The 25,493-nt window shown below is 50.4% G+C and overlaps 7 protein-coding genes across 7 annotated transcripts; 3 read left to right on the top strand and 4 right to left on the bottom strand.

Annotated features, from left to right (window-relative positions):
* Nucleotides 1-3,343: 3,343 nt before the first annotated feature.
* Nucleotides 3,344-4,867, top strand: QC763_0006110 (uncharacterized protein; the record flags this gene model as incomplete). Its single annotated transcript, XM_062905126.1, has 4 exons — nucleotides 3,344-3,505; nucleotides 3,567-3,674; nucleotides 3,804-4,189; nucleotides 4,315-4,867. 4 exons carry the CDS (start codon nucleotides 3,344-3,346, stop codon nucleotides 4,865-4,867), a joined length of 1,209 nt encoding a protein of 402 aa, XP_062769983.1.
* A 1,380-nt stretch (nucleotides 4,868-6,247) lies between these two features.
* Nucleotides 6,248-7,127, bottom strand: QC763_0006120 (uncharacterized protein; the record flags this gene model as incomplete). The annotated part of the gene is made up of 2 exons (XM_062905127.1): nucleotides 6,248-6,794; nucleotides 6,853-7,127. 2 exons carry the CDS (start codon nucleotides 7,125-7,127, stop codon nucleotides 6,248-6,250), a joined length of 822 nt encoding a protein of 273 aa, XP_062769984.1.
* A 1,275-nt stretch (nucleotides 7,128-8,402) lies between these two features.
* On the top strand, nucleotides 8,403-9,883 carry QC763_0006130 (uncharacterized protein; the record flags this gene model as incomplete). The annotated part of the gene is made up of 3 exons (XM_062905128.1): nucleotides 8,403-8,425; nucleotides 8,480-8,709; nucleotides 8,769-9,883. 3 exons carry the CDS (start codon nucleotides 8,403-8,405, stop codon nucleotides 9,836-9,838), a joined length of 1,323 nt encoding a protein of 440 aa, XP_062769985.1. The 3' UTR covers nucleotides 9,839-9,883.
* A 1,832-nt stretch (nucleotides 9,884-11,715) lies between these two features.
* QC763_0006140 (uncharacterized protein) lies at nucleotides 11,716-12,667 on the bottom strand (the record flags this gene model as incomplete). The annotated part of the gene is made up of 2 exons (XM_062905129.1): nucleotides 11,716-12,435; nucleotides 12,503-12,667. The coding sequence occupies 2 exons, from the start codon at nucleotides 12,665-12,667 to the stop codon at nucleotides 11,716-11,718; spliced, it is 885 nt and encodes a 294-aa protein (XP_062769986.1).
* Nucleotides 12,668-18,208: 5,541 nt separating this feature from the next.
* On the bottom strand, nucleotides 18,209-18,576 carry QC763_105028 (uncharacterized protein; the record flags this gene model as incomplete). Its single annotated transcript, XM_062907073.1, has 2 exons — nucleotides 18,209-18,394; nucleotides 18,487-18,576. The coding sequence occupies 2 exons, from the start codon at nucleotides 18,574-18,576 to the stop codon at nucleotides 18,209-18,211; spliced, it is 276 nt and encodes a 91-aa protein (XP_062769987.1).
* A 669-nt stretch (nucleotides 18,577-19,245) lies between these two features.
* Nucleotides 19,246-20,789, top strand: QC763_105030 (uncharacterized protein). The gene is made up of 2 exons (XM_062907074.1): nucleotides 19,246-19,995; nucleotides 20,052-20,789. Exons 1-2 carry the CDS (start codon nucleotides 19,340-19,342, stop codon nucleotides 20,734-20,736), a joined length of 1,341 nt encoding a protein of 446 aa, XP_062769988.1. The 5' UTR covers nucleotides 19,246-19,339; the 3' UTR covers nucleotides 20,737-20,789.
* A 3,168-nt stretch (nucleotides 20,790-23,957) lies between these two features.
* Nucleotides 23,958-24,483, bottom strand: QC763_105075 (uncharacterized protein; the record flags this gene model as incomplete). Its single annotated transcript, XM_062907075.1, has 2 exons — nucleotides 23,958-24,361; nucleotides 24,453-24,483. The coding sequence occupies 2 exons, from the start codon at nucleotides 24,481-24,483 to the stop codon at nucleotides 23,958-23,960; spliced, it is 435 nt and encodes a 144-aa protein (XP_062769989.1).
* Between the last annotated feature and the right edge of the window lie 1,010 nt (nucleotides 24,484-25,493).

The raw sequence follows: 25,493 nt of genomic DNA on the forward strand, positions 1-25,493 counted from the left end.
ATCGCCTTGAGTCTGACAATGCTGGATCTGCTGCTGAAGCAGTATTGATAGAGAACACCAGTTCTCTTCTCGCTTCATCCTCCGCGCCGCCCTTGCAATCCGCCCTTCTGCAATCCGCATCCTCTCACCACATTCCTCCAAAATGGCCAAGCCTGTTTTCGTCCTCCTTCACGGTGCGTGGCACAGTCCGAGCTGCTGGCAGCGTGTCATTACCGAGCTCGAAAAGGCCAGCTACAAGGCCGTTGCTCCTGCGTTGCCTTCTTCAGGGTCCACACCACCCACACCCGACTGGTCCAAGGATGTAGAGACAATCTATCAGACTGTTTCGGAGCTCGTGAAGCAGGAGGATATCATTATGGTCATACACAGCTTCAGCGGAATAACTGGCGGCATAGCATTGGAGGGGCTGGACAAGGATACTTGCATGTCCAAAGGGCTGAAGGGAGGCGTGATCAGACTCATTTACATTACAGCCTTTTTTGTTCCGGAAGGTTTCTAACACTCGCCTAAAGGCACGCGAGACAATATGATCCCCGAGATGATTACTAGTCTTGATGAAGGAATCGTTACGGTTAAGCCTAAGGATATCAAGGGTATGTTTTATTAAGATCTTGACGACGAGACCGTCGCTGAGCTGGTAAAAGAACTACGCCCGCAGAGCCTGGGGGCTTTCTGGAGTACTACCACTCATGCCGCTTAGCGCCATGTCCCGACGACTTACATTCTTACGACGGGCGATAGACCGACTACCGTTGCTGCGGTATAGTACCTTATCGAATCGGCAAAAGCCAGTGGCCCGTATAAGATTGATAATGTTATTAAAGTAGACATTGGTTACTCGCCCTTCATTCGCCGACCCAAGTGGATAGCGCACACACTGATCGAAGAGGTAAACAGGCCACTTTAGCTGAAATAAATCATTGCTACATAGTTAGAATAAATGCTCTTTAAACACACCCACTCTATTTCACAGTTTCAGCTACCAGGTCTTTGTCCAATAACAGTGAGCCGTCCGACATTGTACGCTAAATTCTGCCGGTTCCGAAACACTTAGGTAATTAGTTCTTTGCAGCGGCTACCTAGGTTCCCTTCTATCTGATCCAAAGCTTTATAGCTTACTTCTTCCGAAGCTATTAAGGTAGTGTCGAGCTGAAATAGTAATAACTCTAAAGGAAACGGACGATTATTAAGTCTAATATTTACTAAGCCATTTTGCTCGAAGAATTCAGGAAGTCTAATTAGCCAACTAGCAACTGTAAGTACTTCTTTGGTGTCTAGGGTGTGGACAGGGAGAGACTTACTTATCAGTTATCCAGTTTGGTTTTGTTCCACCTAGTGTACCTATTATCTCTAGCAACGGGGTCAGGCTGTCTATGATTTCCTTTCCCTCCTTAGTCCGAATGATCTTCCATCTGCTGTAGTCAATCTCTCCCTACGAGATCCATCCGCCGGGCTCTACGATAAGCACAAGGTATTAGCACACATCGATACATTAGAGCCGGACCTCCCAAGCAGAAAAGTCGGGATGTATACTTAACAGCTTGATAAGATTTTGGATTATCGGAGCGGTATCGTTGTTGTGAACGGCTAGATGAAAAAGTTGAATATGGACAATGTTATACTTCCCAAGTAAGTGGTCTGGCAACGGTGCTAAGTAGTCGAGGTTATGAACCGAGACGTTGGGTGGTAGCCATTCCTTGGGTGGACATTGCGTTAAGTCGATATCGAAGCCGTCGATCCTTGCCGAAGCCGGGAGATATCGCGCCAGGTCCACGAGCCAGATCCTGCAGGCACATATATGGTGTAAGCGACATGCATCTCGCCTACATGGCTGACAGGAAGGGGAACTATAGATCAAACCGTACCCGGTACCCACTCCTATCTCCGCTACCTGTAGACCGTCGCCATCAGCCGGGATGTTTGGATGGAGAGTAAATCCACCGTCCTTCCAAAGAAAGTATTGCAAGTTCAACCTAGAACATAAGAAGGTCAGACTTGGATTGACCAACCCCTGAAGGCCAAGGCGAGACAAGGCGTCTTTGATATTCGCACTGACCGGGCATTGGCCGAAAAGCTCCTCCCTAGGATGTACGCTTCGTCGTCTGCGGTTTCGCTCGCCATCCTACACGTAAGAATCTGAACAGACGAGGTGGATCTAATGGTCGAGTTTGGCAGCCACCAACCAAGGATTTGAACGGGACTCCGACGTATCCGTCAAACACGGCTTTATACACTGACCATCTTCACCAAGCCGCGCAATTGCTAGCAGTCATAATTTCGTCGCAGTCCAGTATCACGAGATCTTCCATCACAACACGGCACATGCAGAATATCGGCAAAAGGACCGCGCGGAGGGCTGCGGCGTATGTACTGATTAAGTGCCCTACCAATGACTATAACACCAGTCACATCGCACAAGTGGTTGCCTTTGAACAAAGCGTTTACCGAGACGATCTTGAAGTGGCCGAAAATGCATCCGAGTGGGAGCATAAGCCTGCATATGCAGCATAGGATCTAGGTTGTCGTGCCGCTCCCGAAGATCCCGTAGCTATGATAGCTCCGGTGGTAGTACATGCAAAGGTACCGTGGATACGCCCCTGCATTGGTCAGAGATCTACAGAGCCCCAGCCGTGACCATTTTACACCACTATATCGACTGGCCATCAGAACCAATGGCAAGGGAGAACGCAGAACCATGCAACATAGATGAGAAGGAGTTGTGCCACAGCATACCTCATACTGTTAAACTTCAACTGCACAATCACCAACCTTCTCCATTTCTGGGACCACAGGATCTATTGTCTGACCAACATTGCTATCACCGTTCTTGTCCGACCACCTCCGCCATACGGGCCACATTGGTTGCAGAATCGCATTCGAAAGTCCTACGCAGGACCTAGACAGCTGGATAGGCCCGTCCCAGCACGTTGTGCGGGTAGCATTGTTCCTTTTTCGAGCCTTCCGGGGTTCAGTGTGGATGCGGCACAGGTTCACGATAAGGTACCACGGAATCATTGTCGTCAGCCCGTGGCACCAATGTGCAGGAAACCCGACCGAAAAGTCAGCCTCAAAATCCGCCGATGAGCTGAGGCTCCCCGACGCTTATCGGTGGGGGACCATTTCAGATAACCGTCGGTGTCCCTCAATATCTCGGCCCTGAATCGGCTGTCGCGGAAATTTCATTTCGACTCCCTCATGGCAAGCTGACTGGTGTGCATCGCCTTCATGCACTAGGGGGGTAATTGTCTAGACAGAGTCACCAACATTAGTTCATCTTTTGATATTGCCAGCTTACTGTCTAAACGGCCACCACTCCTGCCGCAGTGCGGAGCCGCTCGACACAATGGCCCCCTACAATGTCCGGATGGTGTTCCCTACCGCGGTTCTAGCGGTGAACAGCGTCGGATTACTCCTGTCCTTCACGGCAGTGGCATTGAGGTTCTACTCGCAGTCCCTGCGCGGCACCAAGATGGGACTGTCAGAGTACTCCATCATAGCATCATGGGTGGGTTCTTTTGCCCCTTTTCTCACCCCCCCACAACTTCCTGACTGACCACACAACCTAGCTCTTCACCTTCGGCCTCGTCGTCTCGGAAAACTTCACCGTCACCCACGGCGGCGTAGGCCAAGTCTCCTCTACCGTAACGCCAGAAGAACTCCTCTTCTCCACCAAAGCAAGTCAACCAACCCTACCCACATCCCATGCATCCCGCCAAGACAACCCCCCCCCTTTCCCAACCCCACCTCATTATTCTAGCAACCCCCCTTTCCCCCGTAAACACTATCTAACCCCACTCTCTCAGCAATTCATCACCATCGGCGTCTGCGGCTCATTATCAGTAACCCTAGTCAAAATCTCCCTCCTGTCCTACTTTTTGACAGTCTTCTCGGCCTACTACTGGTTTGTCATTTGCGATTACGTCCTCCTCTTCCTCACGACCTGCTACGGGATCGCCTTTGTGATTGTCTCGTTGGCTGGTTGCCGCCCGTTTAGCGCAAACTGGGATAAACTCTCGAACCCGGACTTCGTGTGCATTGAGACGAGCAACTTTTATGTGGCGCAGACGGGGGTGGGGGCGATATTGGATTGCTTGATTTTGCTGCTGCCAGGGGGTGTGATTTTGGGGTTGAGGAGTATGAGGAGGAGGAGGAAGTGGGGGATTTGGGGGGTTTTTAGCTTTGGGATTGTGTAAGTTTCCTTTTTTTTGTCGGGAAGGGGGGGAATTGTTGTTTTTGGTTGACGTTGGTGAAAGCGATTTTCTTTCTCTTTTTCAGCTTTTGAACAGTTGGGATGATTGCTGACTGAACAACCAGAATCTGTGGGGTTTCGATTACGAGGCTGGTTTACAATAATATGGAGGAGTGGATGGCTACTAACTTTACGGAATACGCTGGGATAGCGGCGTTGCTGGGGGCGTTGGAGGCGAATTTGAGTATTGTTTGTGCTTGTATGCCTGCTATGCCGGCGCTGTATCACAAGGTGAGGGGACGGTGGAGGAGGGATGGTCTGGAGGAGGGGAAGTTGGGGGGGAATGATAGTGATGGTGGGGGGAAGGTTGAGGCGGTTGAGAGTGAAAAGATGGCTGATACAAGGGATATTGAAAGTAGGAGGTTGAGGGAGGAGGGGGATAAGCTTTATCCATTGAGTGTTACCCAAAAGACGGTAGTCACTAGGACTGACAGAGATAGAGAGGTGGAAGCTGGTGAGACAGGGGAAACGGAGTTATGGGCTGGGCCGGGGGTGGTGGATTTGGATATGCTGGACTTGCCGAGAATGAATAGGGTCCAGACTGGGAGTGAAGCAGGTCAGGGATTGCCAGAGTCACCTTGTTGGGGAGTTAATCAGGCGAGGAAGTGGATGAGGTGACTGCAAAAAGCTCTCTACATTTTCCTGGTCACTTGTTTTAGAATTGGGGGGTCCCATGATATTACAACCCCTTTCTTTTCTTCTCTCCCCGATAATTTTTGCAAAACTGCCCCATCGCCAGTAACCGTCCTATCCCAAAACACAGGTTCCAGTAGTGCTAGCAACGTTCCGCGAGCAACCTCCACAACAGCTGTTTGGTGCCGGGCGTATGTCACATAGTTGACCGTTGGCAAGGCAGGTGGTCTCGCACTGGGTGAATGTCTCGGTGTAGCGAGTAACCTGAAAAATATTCATCATTGGCCATTAGCATCCGACAATCATTTATTTTAGAACAGCAGCGATGGTGGATGTTCACATACCGCAACATTACTCGTGCTAGTCGCGGTGGCCGTAACCGTCCTGGCAGTCGCCGGCACGGGCGCAACACACCGACACACTTTGGTGATGTCCTCTAGACCCAGCCCGTCGAACCAGATTGGCGGTATGGCCGCCGCAACAGCGTTGATGACACCTGTCTCCCTTGGCAGTAAACCATTCACCCCACCAACGTCGGTGGTGACGGAGCACGTCTCGCTGGTAATGGTTGTGTCTGTGAATACGGTGGTGGGGGCGTAGGTGATGGAGGTGACTGTGACGGTTTTTGTCTGTCGGCCGGGCGGGGTGAGGATGTCGTTGCAGAAGAGGACGATGTCGGGGAGGGTGAGGAGGCATTTGGGGAGGGTGGTGCAGAAGAGGGGGATGGATTGGATGTGAGGGGGGGTGATGAAGGGTTTGAGGGGGAAGGGGCGGCAGTAGGGTTCTGTTTTTGGGGTGTCGGGTTTGGCTGTGCTTGGGGTGAGTATGGCACTCAGTGCCAGGGTGTAGGGAGAAGATGCATGATTTCGGGTTGGTGGGTGGGAAAAAGAAAGGGAAGCCTGTTTGATGATATTTCAGATTAGGGATCAACGGCCTTTAAGATTGATGGGAATGGATTCCGGCCCCCTTTTTGTACTTGTATCACTTGAACGATATCAAGATGTTTGGAACACTAGAGTGGCTAGTTGACTCGGAACGGTTCGGCGTTGTACATTGGCAACGGGAGTTGGTGGTGAATTCCGCATTTCAGGGGTATTCTTGAGACGACGATATTGGTTTATGGCGTATTGAAGAAGTGAGGCGATCAAACTGACAGAGAATAATACTGGCTGAAGCGAGCAAAGGGACGCAAGCTAGATAGACAGATGAAAGCGCGGGCCACCCAGGTCAGCACAACACGTAGGTACGATCGATCTTAGGTAATATTTCAAACTATCCTAAAACTTCACAGCCCTTTACCCCGCCGTAGGTATTGGAAGATTGAGACTTCCCCGTTTGCTCTCCAGACACCTGCCCATATCAAATCTACATGGGCACATAATCCACCACCTCCGTCAACCCCACCATCGCAGGCGCCCCTCCCTCCCCCTCCCTCAACGCATAAAACGCCCTCGTCGACTCAACATCACTCGTCTGAATCTCAGGCGGCGTCCTCGAATAGTTCATAACCGACTTCTCATTCCTCGGCCCCAACTGCACCGACGCCGCCGCCTCAAACACCGTCCCCGTCTCCGGGTTCACATCCAACGCAAACTCATGCCTCAGACCCAAAACATGCCCGAGCTCGTGGGTGAAGATCTTCCACAGGTTTGCCTTCCACCGGGGCATGGAGAAGGCCGGGTTGTAGACCAGCATCATGTTCAAGTCGTTGGCGTTGGGGAAGAAGGCGGAGGCGAGGGTGCCGCCGCTGTCGCCGCCGTGGCAGAGGGCAAAGGTGGCGTCTTTGGTGTCTTTGACCCATTCGAAGGTGACGCCGATGGAGAGATCGTTCCATTTCTGGCAGGCGAGGTTGAGGTGGGTTGCTGCATAGGTGGCGTCGGTGGGGGTTTTGAAGCCTTCGGTTAGGGCGACCCTGAGAGGGGGGGTTTAGTACGGGGTTCTGAGGGAGGGATGAGAGGGTTGGGGCGTACCATCTGATGACTGACCCAGGGGCCCATCTAGGGCACTCCTTCTCCAGACCGACCATGATGTTGTGGGGTGCACCGGGTCCGCGGAAGGGCTTGGGGATGGGCTGCTGGGTTATGCAGTGGGGGAAGAAGTTATCGTCGTGAGAGGTATCTTCTTTGGGCAGGGAAGGGACTTTGTCAGAAGGGGAGACAGTGTCAAGGGCGTGTTCACCAAGGGCTTCGATGACTTCTCCGATAATGATCTCCTTGGTGGAGGGTTGCGAGGTTGTGGTAGCCATGTTTGGTGTTGGGAACGTGCCACACCAGTTTGGGGGTAGGAGATCCAGGTTGAGTTGATAATGAGGTATGTTGAAGGGGGGAATGAAGTATGACTTGGCCGCAAACTTCAGACTAGAGAATCTGGCTGATGGTAACGCAATGGAGAAGTTGATGATAGATGTTAGGACCGGCTTTATAACAGCAAAGGTTGGTCCAGAAGTTCACCGTCACAAGTTCATCAGGGTTGACCAGTTGACTTCACATAGGCGGTGTGCTCTGTCCAGAGAGTCCCACGCAGAAGAGTCCGAAAAATCGATAAGTCTTGAGTTGCATAGTGAGCGAGACACAGGTGTGTAACACAACCCCTGAATGGGTACTAGTGCGGTGCTTGACAGCAGCTGAAACAAGCATTGACGCCTATAGAAACCTCATGCAACGCCATAGAGATAATTATTGGTCAAGCACTAGCAAGCATGTAGAATCTGCCAATGCGTTGTCTTCAACATTGGCTCAGTGGCGAGGTTCTAGAACATTATGCACGAGAAAGATAGGCCGGACCAGACACTCCGCTCAGCTAAGCCGCAGCCCTACAGGGCCGTGATCTTACCATGTTTGGAATGAGGCTTCATTGGAGAGGGCATCTCAATTGCCCTTTTGAGAAACCGGGATGCACCCCGTGCTGCCTCCAGACAGTAGGAGAGGGGTAGTTGGGATCCGAGTCACAATCCGAGCACTCAGATGGGTGTCGAACAAACAGCCACAACATGCTCGATGCAATAGAAGCAAGGTTTGGGAGAGAAATGAAGCTATCTAGTCAGCCACGAGATATCGCAATGAGCTCTGGTAGGTCCGAGTATGTTCAGATGTGCTAGTATATTGCAGGCACTGTACTCGGTGTCCAATATCACAATCCAGCCAGCCACAATGATATGTAGGTATTCCTTTACTGATCACATTGCTCGACGTAATGGCTGACTAGTCACCTAGCCTTTCTGTAGCTCAACTGTGTTTCAATCACACAGCGGTAAGGTTGTCGAAGACCAGTTTGCATGGCGTGTTTCTGCGTCCTCCACGAGGGCAGATGGCGGTGAACTTTGGAATGATGCCTACAGGTTTTATCTCCAGGATGATTCCATGCTACCTATTCCACTAAATAGCATATAAGGGAGCACCATCCGCTTTCTTCTCTCATCAAAGCAAGCACAGCAGAACCAGCGCAAAGAAACTATCTGTGCCTTTCACTACTCATCATAGTCAACAAGACCTCTTTCACCTACAATATAAGCATCGGCACCATGACGACCGAAGTGCAAGAGCTGTGGGTTATCTCGATCATGAATGATGTCGACAGCAGAGCTAACAGCGCAATCAGGAGCGTGGAGACTCTCGGTCACGAGCCCACTGGGTGGGACTACGACCACGAGAACGACCCCAACGCCCCACCCAACATCGAAGCTGAGTTGGAGAAGCTTCAGCCAGACCATGGCCACAACGACTACTCCCAGCTCGTGGCCATTCCTATCTCTGAGGAGGAGATTGAGGCCGCTTCCAAGATTGACTATGTCAAATGGAAGCAGGAGCGCGCCGCACACCCGCACAAGGGTAAGTCTTACCTGAACTGATTGAGAGGCTTCGAGATCTCGACTGACTTTCTATTTCAGACGGCAGCTTCGAGTATGCCGAGCATAGCTACCTGGGTGACTCGCTTACCTTGGCTTGGGATGACGGACAGTCCTATGTTGCGAAGTATAAGCCTTTCACCCTCCCGAACGGGCTGGAGGTGACATATGGCCAGATCAACGGGCTGGCTGGTGACTTCTACGGCACTGTCAACCCCATCAGTGATGGCAGGGATTTACAGGACCAACGCCAGCGTTTCCTGCGGGCGTGGTACTGGCTCGCCATGGACACCACCCGTAACCCAACCGAGGCGCAAAAAATCCTTAACACGCTCTCGACTGAGGTTGATATGGTCCAAGCCGCACTGGACAAGGGACAGGACCCATCGACTGTATACCCCAACATCCCAGACGTCAACGTCCAGCTACAGCTCTACACCATAACCCGTCCCGATGAGTGCCCTAGCTACCTTGGTTTGGCCAAGATCAACTGGGATCACTTCGGCGCCGACGCCCGCACAGCCTACAACGCCTGCCACTCCGTCGCCCTGCAGGTCGCCGCCGGTGGAAACCTCCAGCTTGCCTACGCGATGAACGCCTTCGGAGATCACTTCCTCCAAGACTCCTTCGCAGCCGGTCACATGCGCACCCCGAGACGCAAGCTCCACGACAGCGTTGGCGCGGCTGACCTATGCGCCAAGTACATGCACGACGAAGACAACGCCATCGGGCTCTCTGTCAAGAGCCCCATTGGCAGAGCCTGGCATACATTTGGTGATAAGAAGCTGCTCGACAAGGAGGACATTGCCAACAAGAACGAGGCCTGGAACGCGGTCCGGGCATCTGCTGATGAGATCTACACTGCGTGGAAGACAAAGGTTGTGCCCCAGTATCCCAAGTATGCTGCTTGGAACTATGCCCCGATCTTGAGCGAGGTCTCTAGTATTGTTGCGCCTCTTTTCAGGCCGGATGGTCAGCGACGGGCGGATATCAGGAAGCGCTGCCAGGCGAAGTATACGAACAACTATTGGTATTGGTCGACTGCGTCGGATTGCGCGCTGAGTGGGTTGTGGGATTATCCGATTAAGCCGACGGCGGATTGTAATATCTGATCATTCTCACTTGAATGTGACGGGAAGGATCGGATAATGACGAGAGGTTTTCAATGTTGAGATAAAATGCCTCGTCGAAGAAGGGTGGCAAGAGAGCGCTTTCAGGTAGTTAAAGGATATCTATTAAAGGCGTGGGTTATGGTTTCAGGTTTAACCAAGGTCACATAAGCTGGACTAGCTGATAGACCTGGTAGTATTTTTGATAGTCATAGTTGGTACAATCAAAATCGGCGAAGTGGTATGAAGGAATTAATCTACCTACCTCTACATGTATCTACGTTGGCAACATGGCTAGGCCCGAGGCCCTGAACATCATGACCATTGAGGTGGTGGAATCGGAGCAGTGAGACTAGGTACGTACGAGGGCACATTGTGAAGGTTGATATACCCCTTGCCTTGGCTCCGCGGGCAAGGACGTCCTTTTAGGACGGCACACCGTCTCTTCCAAGCGGGAGTTTTTGTGCCCCATGCTTTTTTTGGACTGATACACTCTTTTTCTCTCACGGAGAAAATAGTCCTATTGGCCAGTTGAATACACAAGAACTAAATAAGTAAGAAATGGAAGGATCTAAATGTTGTTTGCTTTATCTTTTTAAGATAATGTTTGTTAATGTGAGAGGATAGATAGTTGCTCCGAGTTGCAGGGCTGACAGGTTGGTTGCTCCAAGGGTCTTGCCCTGCCCACACCTTAGATACCTACATGGCATTTTGTTCAGTTCTCCTCTTAAGTAGGTTCGTCCGATTACCTTACATCACCAACTTTATCACATTTTCCCTGTCTTCTTGGAGCCCCCCCAGTTAAAATATAGAAGATACAAAATGTACAGAAATCTAAGGCAGTAATTTCACAAAGTTCCAAAACAATGTGAGGGCTAAAGTTGCACTCAACTGGCGGCAAATAAATGATTCAATGTAAAGAACAACGCACAGCCATCAAAACTCCCTCTTGCAAGGCACAGCAGTATAGGTATATTGTGACCGCAAGGTACCTAGGTAGGCAAAAGCGTTCTTGTTTGCGTCTTACAAAGTGGGCACAAAGAATGAAATCTTGTTGTCTAAAGTAAAGAAAGTAAGATGACACAAAATACTGTCTCCTTCGTTGTTGAGCACCGCTCCAAGTATTGTACGCATGTGTATACCGATGATGTTGCTGAAGAGCTGAAGACGACGAGCGACACCTGCGATTATCACGGTGTATTAGATTCTTTTGCCTACTTTCCCAGAGGAACCTTCTTTGGTTCGTTCATTCCAAAGACATCTCCTGCTGACACCCGCACTGTAGGCTCCTCTGGGACCTGTTGGGTACCTTTCTTAACAGGAAGAATATTGGGCCGGCTCTTGAAGGCGCGGTACCCAGTGGAAGCGTACTCGGGATTGTTACTGCTATCTGACGTCGCCTGCTCAATGGGAACGGCCATGCCTATAATCCTTTGTTTGAGAGCAGCCGAATTGGTTTGGAGCATCGCACGTTCCTCTTTCGACAGTGTCGAGAGAAATGATGCGATGCATCCGGTGACCAGAGGGGTAGCTTATATCGGAGTTAACAGATTTCTGATTGGTGCAGATATAAGGTATCAATGGTCGCAGGGCACTTACCTTGAGAAGTTCCCTTGCAAAGTGTCTTTCCTCCTGATTTCACGCCCTTCAGCATCGGAATTGGAACATCGACTGCAGGTGCATAAACATCGATGCCTAGGAGAAAAAAGTATGTTAGATTTGCAACATAGGTCTTGGAAAGTGAGGAAACAATGGAGGAGCTTTACCTGCGCCGTAATAAAAGTTGCGGCAGTTGTAGTTCTTGTCGTACCCCCCAACCATCAAAACACCGGGATGCAGGGCAGGAAAATGTAGACCTTGAAGCTTGTTCAATGTGCTACCTATTTCCTCCGGAGTCTGACTGCATCCTTCCCCTCTTGACCTGTTTCCTTTGCCTTCTGATCTATATCCTTCACCCCCTGGTTAGTCTTCGGGGCTCCAGAGGCTATCCACTCCGCATATGTCGCCACTCGAGCCCGCAAGTCTTTAGTTATCTCTGTCATCCCTCGCTCATTTCCAACTGCGGCAACAATCAGCATTCCGGCGTCCAACATCGTGCTGATTGCCTGGTAGCAAGTGGCGATAGTCTCTGTGGCAGCTGTCTTGACCGTTGCTCCTACACCAAAGGAACAGTTGACGAGTGCAGGCAATCCCCGGTATTTATCTCGGTGATGCTTGATCACAGCCTCCAACGCCTGTTTCAAATGTTCCGCAGTGGTCCCTCGTTCTACCACGTAAATGAGAGATTTTGGCGCTGTCTTCGCGATGATGCTGAGCACAACGTTGCCATGGAAATCGTCTGACTTCTTGTCGATGAGAACTCCGGACTTCGACTGCGTCGGCCCCGTCGAATTGTCGTCAACTTTTGTCTTGTCGTCGACCTTCGTCTTGTCGTTGGCTTTTGTCAGGTCGCCAGCTTTCGCACTGCCGTCCACCTTGAACTTGCCGTCTGCCTTCACCTTCCTGTCGTCCACCTTCACCTCCTCGTCGTCCACCTTCACCTGCTTGTCATTGATTCCAGTCAAAGTGACATCTACCCTCCCGATGCCCTTGAAATAAGGCTGAAAAGACTCTGTCAGCTCATCTGGCAGAATATCCAGCTACAAGCGTGTGTGTATGTCTGCGTACCTTGGTGAATTCACCGTCGAGGGTCTTGAGCAAGACGTGGCTCTCGAGGACGTATATGACAACTCCCTCACCGTCTCCATGATCTGCAAGGATTTCATGTGAGTATGAGTGGTAGCCCCACCAATCTTCAGGGTCCGATCTGGCGTCCATTGAGATGGCGGCCATTGAGGTGGTGTTTTGGTAACGGGAGTGTGGAAAGATGAGCGGCAAGAAGTGAGTGACAGATGTGTGATCGAGATAGAGCATATCAGCAAAGACATAAAAGAAGAGAACATGTATTGTCTTTATAGGCATCAACATCTACGTAGTTTGGTGCACAAACCGGACGTTCCGTGAAGACTGACTATGGCGTTCTCCAACACAGCTGAACTTACGAGCCCAAGGTAGGTATTCAGCCGACCACTATTGATTCACAGAAGCTGTATCACGGAGCAAGGACCTAAATAGAACGATGTAGCTCATCTATTGAAAACCTTGCCGCGCAGACGGGTCCAGACCCATCTATGCGGAGGGGTTCGTCCGAAATAACAGGGAATCTGAGTCGTCGATCATCTCGGATGTAGGGATGCGGAATGGTAGATCATGAAGAGGTTAACAACCAAGAGAGAGACGAGGGGTTCAAGGGGTACATCAGGTACCTACAGGCTACCTAGATAGATACAGGTAGGTGGTCAAGTTAAAATGTCATATCCTGGGCACGCTTTGATGTGGATGGCATTCAACACTCGATGCGTTATCAAGTACCTGGTACGTATTAGATACAAAGTGCTGCCTTTTGGTCATCACTTTCAAAAAGAACACCATGGACTGTGACGGCAGCCAAATCACCCATGTCCATTGAATGTGATGTTCTAATCTTTGACCAGACAGGAACAATGAGATATTGAATTCGGCTACCCCTTTTGACACAAATATTGCCTATCATCTGTTCTCGAACCAAATAGCAAGCTTGTGGTGGCGGCAAAGACTTGGCCAAGGAACTTGAAATACTCCCCTGCATCAGATGACACGATTTATGTCGGGTCTGCATCTTGTCACCATGCAACTGCACAGCTGAAACCCATCAACGGTATCTGGCATCTAAACTCACATAGTCGCCAATGTATTGCCATATGCCCGTGCAGGCATGTACAGCATCATGACACATTGTGCCATTCCAAAAGTGATCGGTACGCCAATGATGCCCTTTTTAGACGCAAGATGACTGTTTTCGTGAACTACCTAGCTCCAACTGGCCTCCAGACACCGTCATCCCCCCTACTCATCAATTGGCGAGACAAAACTTTCTTGGGCCCTTGAAACCTCTCCGAATCATGACGGGAAACCTGTAGACGAGACCTCATCAGAGGTGCAAGCTCATCGTAAATCTCTTGTGCTGTCGCCGCGTCCATCTTTAATGGCAATGGCCTAACAATCCGGTGGCCCATCGGTAACTGCGGTTGATGCATCTTGACCGAGTGTGTATCCACTGCACTCACCATTGCCAAAATGCCGAGAAACCCGGCAGAGACGCTTCGAAACTCCTCAGTGCGCCAGCAAAAATACAGGACACTGAGTTGAACGCGCTGATGACCCCCGAGTTCATCTTTGTACTCATTGTCCCAAATCAGTTGAATCATGGTGCCGGGTTTTGGATGTGCTCGAGACAGTTCTCGCTGGATGCGCTGACCACAATCACGCCACGCTGGTGCGCTGCCATTGCAAGCTAAGAACTCCAGAACATGATCTTTCCACGAGTCTTCTTGTCGCGGTAGAAGCTCGAAAAAGCGCTGCTTTCTGATCAAGGCTTTGATGGGGCGGCCGTTGGGGTTGTGCCTGAGAGAATGGGGCAAACACCGTCAGTCCAACACCATCCGGGGTACTAATTGAGGATCTTAGGGTTAGGTGATTCTTACAAAAGTTGCATCTCAGTATGCTCCATCTTTTCTTGAAACCACTGGAGAGCAATTTCACACTGCTCAGGCTCTTCTCCAAAGATCAACTTCCAGAGCTTCTTGACAAACTTCCAGATAGGTCCGAGAACCTCGCCCGCCTTCTTGACAAGGTCTTTCACAAAGACTTTGATGGTTTGCAGAACTGAGGATATGCCTTTGTCGATAAGTCTGCTCCCGACCAAAAGGAGATTGTCAACCAGATAGTCGGTCTTTTCCTTCAAGCCATCAAGAAGAGGGCGAGCAAAGCTCGGCAGTATTCGCAGCAGCAAGTCGAACAATTTGTTCTTCGCTTCGCGAATGAAGGCATGAACAGCATTGATAGCATCTGTCTTGGCCTTTTCCACCTTCTGGACAGCGGTCTCCACGGCGGCATTCATGGCATCCGTGATATCCACCCCTTCTTCTGCTGCAGCGGATGCAAGGTCGGTGATCTCATCAATGACCTGTTGTAGCTTGTCGTCAAAGCTAGGAAGAAGCTTCTCGAGGTCGTCGACCATGCTGTCGGCGGTGCTGGTAACGGTCTTCAAAATATCTTTGGCAGTTTCTTGGACGAGTCTTTCTGCCTTCTCTCGAAGCTCACGCTGTAATCTCTCAGCCTCCTCGGCAATTCTCTGTGCTGCTCGCGCTGCTGCTTCCGCGACATTGTCGAAGGCCTTCCTGATGCTGTCAAAAAAGCCCATTGCGAATTGGGTCGATGACTAGATGTGCGTAGCGCTGAACGTATGCTGACAAAAGCGACCGAATCTGAATGTGACGGAGAGCGAGTTGGAAGAAGTCCGTGGCAAAAGTTCTCCTCGGTGAGCTCTGTCACTCAACTTTTCTCGATGTGCTGTCTCGTGTCGACCGATCATCACGTTGGTGTTCTCAATTGCAGGCACGCAGGATCCAGATTCGCAATATACAGCAATATTGCTTTCGTGTCACCTGAAATGGTAAGGTCGCCACCGTGACAACGCTACCTTGACACCTTGCCGGTCCCCGAGCTCAGCTGAAATGCCTCCTCAGGTCGCCACAACAAACATTCTTACGACCTTGTCAGGGGTATTGCGACTGATTGAGAAAGATATCGTTAGTGCCAGCGCGTAGAGGAGAAATTGTTAGCTGATCGGCCAAAAACTGCAGGTGATATTCCCACACATGTCAGAAATAGCTCCGACGATGATGTTCTGGATGTGCACGCGGAAATGAAGCCCGAATGGTCGGATCAGATACTCCGGGCACTGGAAAGCAACGAGCACATCGCGACGTTCACTAGGTCTATTCTAACCGCGGCCGTCGAGAAGGTATAAAAGGGGCCTCCACATGCATCTTCAGCGCTGTGGACAACCACAACCAAATCCACAACTTCCTGAACAATCAAGTTTTTCACCTGACCTCCCGCTTAATCAATCTTTATCATGGCTGGTATCATCGAGGGTGCCCGGAGCGCCGTTGAGACTGCTGACCGAAACACTCTCCAACAAGAGGAGGAGGCTGTTGAGGTTGCATCACAATGGGCCCAAGAGAAGCTCGAGAACTTCCTAAGCAAGGTGGAGTAAGCCTTTACCAACCACTCCTTGCACTCAAACGACCAAGTACTGACACCGCGGAATGAACGGCTATAGGTCCAATGGAACCGATAGCAAACTGCTCAAGATCAGCTATGTGATCAGCCGCCGGACTTCGATCGATGTCTTCACTGGAAAGAGCTCCGACATTGGAGCCTTTGCCAAAGACCTCATCTCCAAGCTCGCTGACGGCAAGGTCATGGAGGGCCTGGGCAGTCTTGCCGGTACTCTACTGAACAAGCTCTTTGGTGCCGCCTCTGGCTCGGCCCAGACTGAAAGAATCTAGTAAGCACAGTTCCAACGAGAGAGAGGGCCTTCTCACTAACAAACCCAACAGCGAGGTCACCTTCGACGAGCTCGGCGGTCTCAACCGCCTCGACGCCTTCTTTTTCTGCTACCGCTTTGCCTCCAACGGCCTCACCAACTTCAGCAAAGCCGTCATTGGGACTTGCATTGTCCGCTCCGCCGCAGAGATGGTCGACGACAACGCGTACCGTGTTGTTCTCACAAGCTCGGCCACGCTAGCTGCGGAGCAGCGTAATGCTATCGCGGAGCGCATGATCGAGGTGGCCGGACACCAGCAGTCGACTCTTGACAAGGATGGCAACTCTGCTGATGCTGCCCCCGGGCTCCTCAAAGCGCGCGCCACTTTGGCAAAGGTCATCGGCGATGGCGTGGCTACCTCGGAGCAGTTCATCCAACGTCGTTCGACTGGCAAGCAGGCAACTTTCCGGAGCCCGAACTCGGAAATCAGCGCCGAGCGGTCTGCTGCCAACCTTGGTCTGAATCAATCGTTGAGGCAAGACGGCAGGCTTATTGAGCCCACTTCTGCTTAGGTAGCTCTTCATTTGCGGCCAGTCAGAATTCAATTTGTGGAATAATGGGGGATCGAGATTTACCTAGTGGTTAAGTAGGGGGCAATAGCGAAAAAGCATACTCTTGTTCTTGAAGGCGAATGTGAACAGCTCCCAACATCGTGACGTCAAGGTACCAGCCAAGGAGTTGCTTAGATTCGCCCGAAGCAAGGGATCGGCTGCCGGACCCACATTCCGGCGATGTGGGGTCGTGATTGAACCACATCCGGAAATACCTAAGGAGCGACAGGAGCAAGATTGAAACGGTGAGACTAGGTTTTAGTCAAGGCAACAGGTGGACTGATGAACACTTGACTCGAATAAGCAAAGTATTGCAGCGGGAAAAAGTCTTCTGCTCTATGTGTTTGAATTTTCAGTGCAAGGCCTTTTATGGTGGGAAAGTTCATCGTCCCGAGACCGTGGTCTTTGCAAATGCTCGTTGATTCGTTGCCGCCTGTTCGTGACTTCTGAGTGTCACATGTGTCTGCGCACAAGACTGTGTGCGCTGTGGGCGGCCTACCTACCTGCTTATCCCTCGGTGATAAGCTAGGATTAAGCACTCCAAATCCTCTATAGCTAAATATTCTCTTACTCTTCTATAAACTGTTAAAATACAGCTTTTGTTTGTGGATTTTACAGTGTATCTAAGCCCTTGTCACAATCACTGACGAGGAACCAACGCACGGAGCGCGGGACGCTCCCAGCCAATCATTATGGACCAATCGGGAGTGGAGCGACCGGCTCATGGTGATCCCGGTGAGCGGAGCGATAGGATCACGATGAGCACAGTGAGCCATAGGAAGGAAAGGTGATCCAGATCACCTTTGAGGAAAGTGATCCAGGTGATCCACTGGTCTATATATACGGAGGAACTGGCTGGAGTAGATAGACAGTTCCGCAGTATGCAATTCAAGCTTGTATTTACGGGATCTAGTGTTTACATTGAGACATCTTGTTGTGCACTGTTTAGCTGCACCGAACCAGGATTATTCAGAAGTGCCTTCGACCAGTATCCCTTTCAGAGGTTCTGGATAGGGGTTCGTCATAAAAATATATAAATTTTAAATCATTCCTACATAAAGTAAATATACTTTGAATAGCTCCTAAATAAAGCAAATATACCTAAATATACCCCAAGTAAAGTAAGTAAACTCAAACCAAATTTTGAGCTAAGCAAGTATACCTTAAATAAACGATGTGGTAGGTAAGTAAACGGAAACTGAAGATGAGCCGGTCCTAAGCTCCGATTAATTTTATTTGTATAAAGCGGCGAGGAGTTACGTAGCTAATTAAGACTAGATTCTGGTATTGTCATAGGACTAACGGCAGACGATTGTAATGGGACTGTGAGTGCATTACCAAACAACACTCTTATAGGGGGGTGCCGATATCTTCTGACAGATCTCCCCCTGTTCTATTCGTCCAAGTTTGGCTGCTGTCATAGCACTCGTCTGCGTCTATCTCATCTTTTTCGAAAGTGCTTTCCTCCAACATTGATATCCAAAGTTCGTTGGTGTGTTGATCGGTGCTGTTCTTCGGGTGGGTCATTTTGATCTCGTGTGAAAAGACTCTGTTCAGCATGGTGCCTTTCCGAGGAGCTTTGAATGGATGTGGGTTGACTTCAAGATCCACATCTGTGGAAAAAGTACCTCTATATACATGGTCAAGTATTTACCGTGAGCAATTGTCGAGGTCTCCAGTCCCACAACCCAGCTTTGGTCGTTCTCATGAAACAACATAGTTACCTACTATCCGGCCTGGTCAAGGTCGCTGCTTTGTCCATACAATCCGCGAGGACATCGTGAAGGCACCGCAGTAGTGACAGTGCGAGGTCCCAACAGACTGGACAGACGTAAGTTAGGCACCTTTAGCAGCAGGGGTGTTTGTGCAGCTAATGGCATGGTGAAGCCGGTGATGGCACGCAGATGCTGCTGCACCGCAACGCCTTGGGGGCTTGTCGGTGGTGGCACGGCAGCGTTTACTGGCAGCAACATCTGCTTCGACTTTTCAGGGATATCCTTCGTCTGTCATAGAGGTTACCTGCTTTCACCTTGAAGCGGATCACAAGTCTTTCGCGGAGATGAATAGGGGATTATTACTCTGTTTGGGGTTAAGGTTTCCTTCGGTGATATCAGGGGTCGATTCTTTGACAATGTCACGGGAGCAAGAAACGCCGCCAAAAAAGGTATATATGGCTACTCTTCCGTCTATCAAAAAATGGAAACATTCCTATTGGTTCTTCTCGTTAAAGCTATCACTATATATGAGCTTGGCATAAAAATCGCAGGGAAGATAGAGGGTGGGAATTTAGGCAAATATCACGATCACCGTTCATCACGTTCCATCACCCAGATTGGCGAGAGTTGAAACGAGGAAGACACGGTAATCTTTTCAATATGCAGTGTTGTTTGATTCAATGAGATGAACTCCTACTTTATTTTCACATCTCAAGTTCACTTCACATGTGCTTTTGTTCTCATCCAGATTGCCAAAGCCTTGTAAATGACCATGTATCAACTCCGACCTCTTCTTCTATTCTCTCTTGGTGTCCTTGTGACAGCCGTACGGGGAGACAATTCAGAGGATTCCAAGAATGCGATTCCAGAAGTCAACTTTGACCTAGAGGGGGAACACGCTGGTGAACTCCCCTCACCATGGGAAGGCCCCTCTCACTGTGTCTCTGGGGACCATTGCCTCTACTTCAACCCAGAAGGCAACGATCACAACGGCCAGGTCCTCATCACAACGCCAAATTATGCCTACTTCACAGCAACGTTCCCCAAGATCACTTCCGAAACCCAAATCTCACCTGATTCCTTCCACCTGGCTCCCATCCCAGGAAAAGGGAATGGATTCGTGGCAGGCCGGCTGATCAAAAAGGGCGAGGTGATCATGCAACGGCAGCCCTCTTTCTTGGTGCATGCCGACGCGCATATCGACATGAAGCCCGAGGTGCAGGAGAAGATCTACCAGATTGCACTGTCAAAGCTGTCCAAAGACGCCCAGGAAAAGTTCTTGTCGCAGTTCGGCGATGGTGTCAGGGCCAAGATCGATAAGAACAGCTTCCGGATCGTGATTGATCCATCCGGTGATAAGGAGAGCGGGCACTTGGGTGTGTTTGTGGATGTTAGTGGGTTCAACCATGATTGCAGGCCAAAGTAAGTGTTGCTGGTTGACTTCAACCATGGATGGAGAATGCTAACAAAGGCTGAAGCGTTCATTACCGCATCACCAACACCACTCACACCACCGTTGCCGTTCGGGACATCCACCCTGGAGACGAGCTGACTATCAGCTACATTTACGGCATCGCTCGCAGGTCCACCCGCCAAAAGGAGCTGCAAGACTGGGGCTTCGAGTGCACTTGCTCTCAATGCACCCTCAACAGCCTTGAAACCGCCGCCTCCGACGCCAGAGTCAAGGAGATCAAACGTCTTGAGGAGGAAATTGAGGACAAGATGTCCAGAAGAGGGGAAGATATCAAGCCTGAGATGGGAGGAAAGTTGGTGGACATGTATCTTGAGGAAAAGCTCTTTGCCTATCTGGCACCGACATACGTGAGAGCTGCGCTGATTTACAGCATGTTTGGGAACGAGGCGAAAGCAAAGGAATATGCCGAGGAAGCTGTAGATGCATTGACAAGAGAGTATGGAACCCATGCAAAGGATATCCAGAGTATGCGGGAACTTGCAGCCGACGTCAAAGGGCATTGGAGTTGGGGGATCAAGGTTGTGAGTGAGGAGAAGGAACAAAAGACGTGGAAGTTGGGGCAAGGGAAGGGAAAGAAGAATGAGACGGGTGAAGCCGGCGCCAAGAAGGAGAGAAAGATCAGAGAGAAGATCGGGAAGAAGGCTGGAAAGACAGTTAAGGAGGCAAAGGCGAAGAAGGATGAACTGTAGAGGGTGGCGGACACAGACCTGAGACAGCCGAAAAGAATTTTGTTGAACAAATCGTAACGCTTCATGGTCGTTTGTTCTACAAAGGTTTTGACTTACATCGGGTTGCAGCGAGAGGTGTTTGGTGTCACTTGCAGTTGTTGAAAGTGGGCCGGTCCATTGCACTGCGCTTGCTCATTTGCATCATTTGGCGGTCAGCTTTCCCTCTCCAGCCCTTTTGAATTCCCCGTGAAACGTTTAATCTAATCTCTTATCAAACAAAACCCCAGTCACATGCTTTCGGCGATTCCCCAGCTTCCCCGCGCGTCATCTGGTCATCCCGCCATCCCATCTCAACTTTCATCGAGAGGGTTGACCCAGCTCACTGATCAGACTGACCGAAAGGTACCGCAGCGCAGGTAAGTATTGTTCCCCAATATGCTGAGAGAAACATTTTTCCAAAATCCTAGAAGTTGTAGGGATATCCTGGAACAGGATTCTACACATCACCCGACCGAACAGCCACAGGCCTTTCGCACACCACTCATCTCACAACCTGACCTACCATATCTACCCATCATCACAAGATGAGTAGTCGCGTTTGTATCAGCTGCAGTTGCAGTCTGCCCAGGTCGTCCTACACCGCCAACCAGTATTCAAGGGGTGAGGGCGATTCGCGTTGTGCTGCTTGTGTCCCCAGCCACCGAAACGATACACCGACCGCCATCCAAAGTGACAGTGGCCGTTACAACAGGGCTAACGAGGCGAAGTTCACCCAAAATTCCATGGCTAACCCCTTTGCGCAAGGCGCCTTCCGCTGGGTCGCTAAAGAAGCATATGTGGACGGTGAGCGCCAAGGTCAGGCTTGTGTTTGCAAGTGGTTCAAGGCTGGCGGAACTATTGACAGCGATTATTTCACTCTCGACATCAAGGCCGTGGACAAGGCGTCGGAGATCATCAATCACTTCAATCAGCTGAACATACTGAACAAGACTGTGAAGGTAAACGTACCGGAGGTTTGGGTCGGGGGGGGGATAACAGCCGGGTGGGCCAGAAAAGCCTCGTTGAACCATTCATTCAGAATTACCAGGAGTTCAATAGCAACTCAGGTTGGACTGATGAGTCCAAACCATGGGCGTTGGCAATGCAGGCGTTGAGCCATTTCAGCTACCACATTTCAGGGGGAAACTTTGTTCTCTGTGATCTCCAAGGAGGCATCTACCAAAACGAAGTTGTCTTGACCGATCCCGTCATTCTATCCCCAACTCAACAGTACGGTGTCACAGATCTCGGCCCCAATGGCATCAGTTCCTTTTTCAGCCAGCACGTTTGCAATAAGTACTGTTGCCCTACTCGGACTGCCCCACGCAACCCGGTTCGGCACTTTAGCCCGGTCCTGGTACTTCGATGATGGCGCGTCGTGTCCCGACGGCTGGTTCAAAACCCACCAACACACGGTACTTTCTCTAGATTTGAAGAAGCACGCCGCCGTGCAGGACGAGCCAGGGCAACACCTTTGGCCCCTTATTGTGAGAACGAAAGCTACAGGAACTAGGAAATGAGAACGGGAATAGACCGGCCATGTAAAAAACAAGTAGCGCAATGAAGAAATTATCGGGTGGACTGTCAGGACATTATGACAAAATGGCAACTCTTTTGGATTTCCCTCCGATATACCAAAAAACGAATCTTCGTGAGGAGTGAGCTCCCATCATCTCTATCTCTGGTATGTGCTGATGGAGGCCACAAACGGTACAAAACAGGTGCTGTGTATGAAAGTTACAACTGGCATCTCGACATCAAAGCCGTGAACAAAGCCCTCGAGATCGTCTGGCTCTTCAACGAGTTCAAGGTTATCAACTTTGGAGTCAAACTGAACACACCTGGCGTATGAACGGCCAATGAGGCTTCTAGTCCAGAGTGGCGAGGCCAGACAGCCCTTCTCGGGCCATTCATTGAGAATCACCAAAAGTTCAACACCAATCTTGGGTGGGTAACCGATGATCGTAGGCCTTGGCCTCTCGCCATGCAAGCTCTGAGCCATTTTAGCTATCACATCACCGGCGGGCAGTACGTGCTTTGCGACCTTCAGGGCGGTGTTTATTCGCACGAGGTTATCCTGGCGGATCTGGTTATCCTCTCGCACAAGAAGGAGTTTGGCGTGACTGATTTGGGGTCTGAATGGGATAAGCAACTTTTTCAGGAAGCACGTCTGCAACGGGTTTTGTCAGCGTGATTGGCCCCGGCCAGCGGAACCAATGCGGTACTTTGATCCAGCTCCTGGATCGACGAAGATAAGGCACAGGGCTACGGACAGGACGGCTTATTCTCTTCCTGCACCGTCGTATTGGCCTTGGCTTCATGGTCCAGTGTCTGTTTTACCGAGGAGAGAAACCGTGGGGGAACAGGTGGTGTCGTCATGAGGATCTTGACAGGTGTGAGTGGAAGTGTTGATCGAGAAGGAAGTCGGAATACGTTGGGATGGTGAAAGCCGGGCTGGATAACGAGCTGGATCACGGTGTCACGACTCACGAGATAAATAGCCAAAGTCAGAATGGAAATTATGACAAGATGCCAGCTCTTTTTTATCCTCGATATCTATCCCAAAAATGCTCTTGACTCATCTGCTCGAAATCCTAAAGCAGCAGTAACAAAGCCGCCAAACATGAAGCCATACCAAAACCCTAGATTACCTCGGCAAGTTTGCAAACAGGCGTCACCGGTAGTCGAGTCTATGATTATGATGACAGTTAGCTTCCAGGAGCAACCTCATTACCGCATAAAAACTTCCGGAAGCATTCCTGGTTGGGGAATCGGTTGGGGCATCGGTTGGGGCATCGGTTGGGGCATCGGTCGAGGCATTCCCGGGTGCGGTAAGGGTTGCCCAGGAGGTGGCCCATGGCCCACAAGGAATCCTTGAGGCCCTGAATGCATTCGCATCTGACCACCAGGTGGTGGCCCCTTCCCATCCCCGAGCAGGATACTTCCACGAAAATGGTCGACTAACTTTTCACCCCCACCATACTCGCTCGACTCCCTGTCAAAGTCCATGTCTGGACCCCCAAAGTGGTGGCTGCGTGGGTCCTTGACAATGCACCAAGTCGCTCTCAGCCCCAGCAACCCCATCCACATCCAATTCCACCAAAACCAAACAAGAATCATCATGCCTACCGAAACCACTTGCTCCCCTGTGTGGCCGTGATACCGTACCTGTCCAAATGGTTCTGGGTATGACGAGTTTGTATTTAAACGTCCTCTACAGTAACAACGTGGTTGTACTGGTCAGTGGGTGGGCGGTCTCTACACACCTGGATTTGGTTTGTCGCGACGGATGCCATGCTAGAACCTGAGATGCCGCTCAATAGCCCCAACAGCGCAGATACAATCGAAGCAATCCAGTGCGACGATATGATGATCTTGTGACGGTTATTGCTGTCATTTTTATGAATGGGTTGGTTGTAAATCGAGAACCAAGTGGTGAAGAACTCGAAGATTTCTTGGATGCCAGTGGCAATGGTGAACGTCAAGGTGAAGGCGTTGTGGGCACCGTACAAGGTCTTCAGGTTGGCCTTCACATTCCCGGCATCGGCGAAGCCCTCAATCGCGCCGTTGATGAGTTTCATTAACAGCTCGTAGCGGTCGAGGGTGTCTGTCAAGGATCATTCTTAATCACAGGGTTCCTTCAGGGAACTGTTACGACAAAGAAAACAGTACCGTCGGTGAAGTATCCAGTTGCACAGTTTTGGACTTCTTTGTGTGAAGCAGGGTCATCTGGACTCGGCAAGAACCAGCCCATGCATATTCCAGTTCCGTGCAATGAGTAGAAGTCGTATGGCGGTCCCTCACGTTGAGGAATGTCTAGAGGCAAGTTCGGGGATCAAGGGAAAGCTTTGGTGTAGTCGAAATTTTGAGGTGAGAACAAGACTTGGACCAGCCGGTGATAGAAGTTGTGTTAAGCTATAAGATGCTTAGCATACGCAGTGCAAATACGCGCAAGATTCTCACCGGTAAGATTTCGTAGTCCTCCATGATATTCCATGTGCGCCCTGCGAAGGCCATTATGCCGGTAATAGAAGCGCCGAGTGAAAGGAACAATGGTACCAGCCCCCTATTCCATTTCCTCTGTTTGAATGGGTAGCAGGGTCCATGGCGCATACTCATGATTAATTCACGAAGTTCGTCGTAGGATTATTGCCTGAAAAAGAGCAGTCGAGGTAGGCTATGCTTCTTTGTAGGTTGTGCAGGGCGGGAAAATGCCGTCTTGAAGTGAGAAGCCGGCAGTCAATGCACATTTATTAATGCGTCAGATTTCCAAAAGTTCATAACGTTAAAAGGGGTAGGGAATGACAAGAAGAAGAGAAACCCCTGCGATGTCTAGCATCATTCTTTCCCAGTGAAAAATGAGCTTGATAGGTGAAGGCTCTGCTTTAGAAATGGCAGTGGTCATATATAACAACCCAAGGCCTGACCCTTCAGCGCCCATATCGTATTTGTGTTCGTGATCAAAATGGGGGTGCTGAAAATTTAGTGGTGTCACTTGCTCAGTGCATGGCCAGTTGATGATATCGAATTTGCCAAGCCATTTGAGACCGAAGCTCCGGATTCAGATGCGGAAGACCGGCCCCACTTTAAGCCGGGGTTGATCCGGGCCGGGTGACACGTGCCGGAGGTAACCACCCGCGTGGAATGCGCATGTGGCCCGACTTGCAAATGATGGAAAAATTCTGTTGAGAATATTGCCGAGGTTGGAATTAGCAGCAAATTTCTGGCGCATCACGTGG

The sequence above is a fragment of the Podospora pseudopauciseta genome, chromosome 1 (assembly GCF_035222475.1).
Source record: "Podospora pseudopauciseta strain CBS 411.78 chromosome 1, whole genome shotgun sequence".
Taxonomy (NCBI): domain Eukaryota; kingdom Fungi; phylum Ascomycota; class Sordariomycetes; order Sordariales; family Podosporaceae; genus Podospora; species Podospora pseudopauciseta.

Coding starts and splice junctions, on each gene's coding strand:
- QC763_105030 (XM_062907074.1), top strand. CDS start 19,340: ATGACCATGTATCAACTCCGACCTCTTCTTCTATTCTCTCTTGGTGTC. Junction 19,996..20,051: donor AACCATGATTGCAGGCCAAA/GTAAGTGTTGCT, acceptor CAAAGGCTGAAG/CGTTCATTACCGCATCACCA.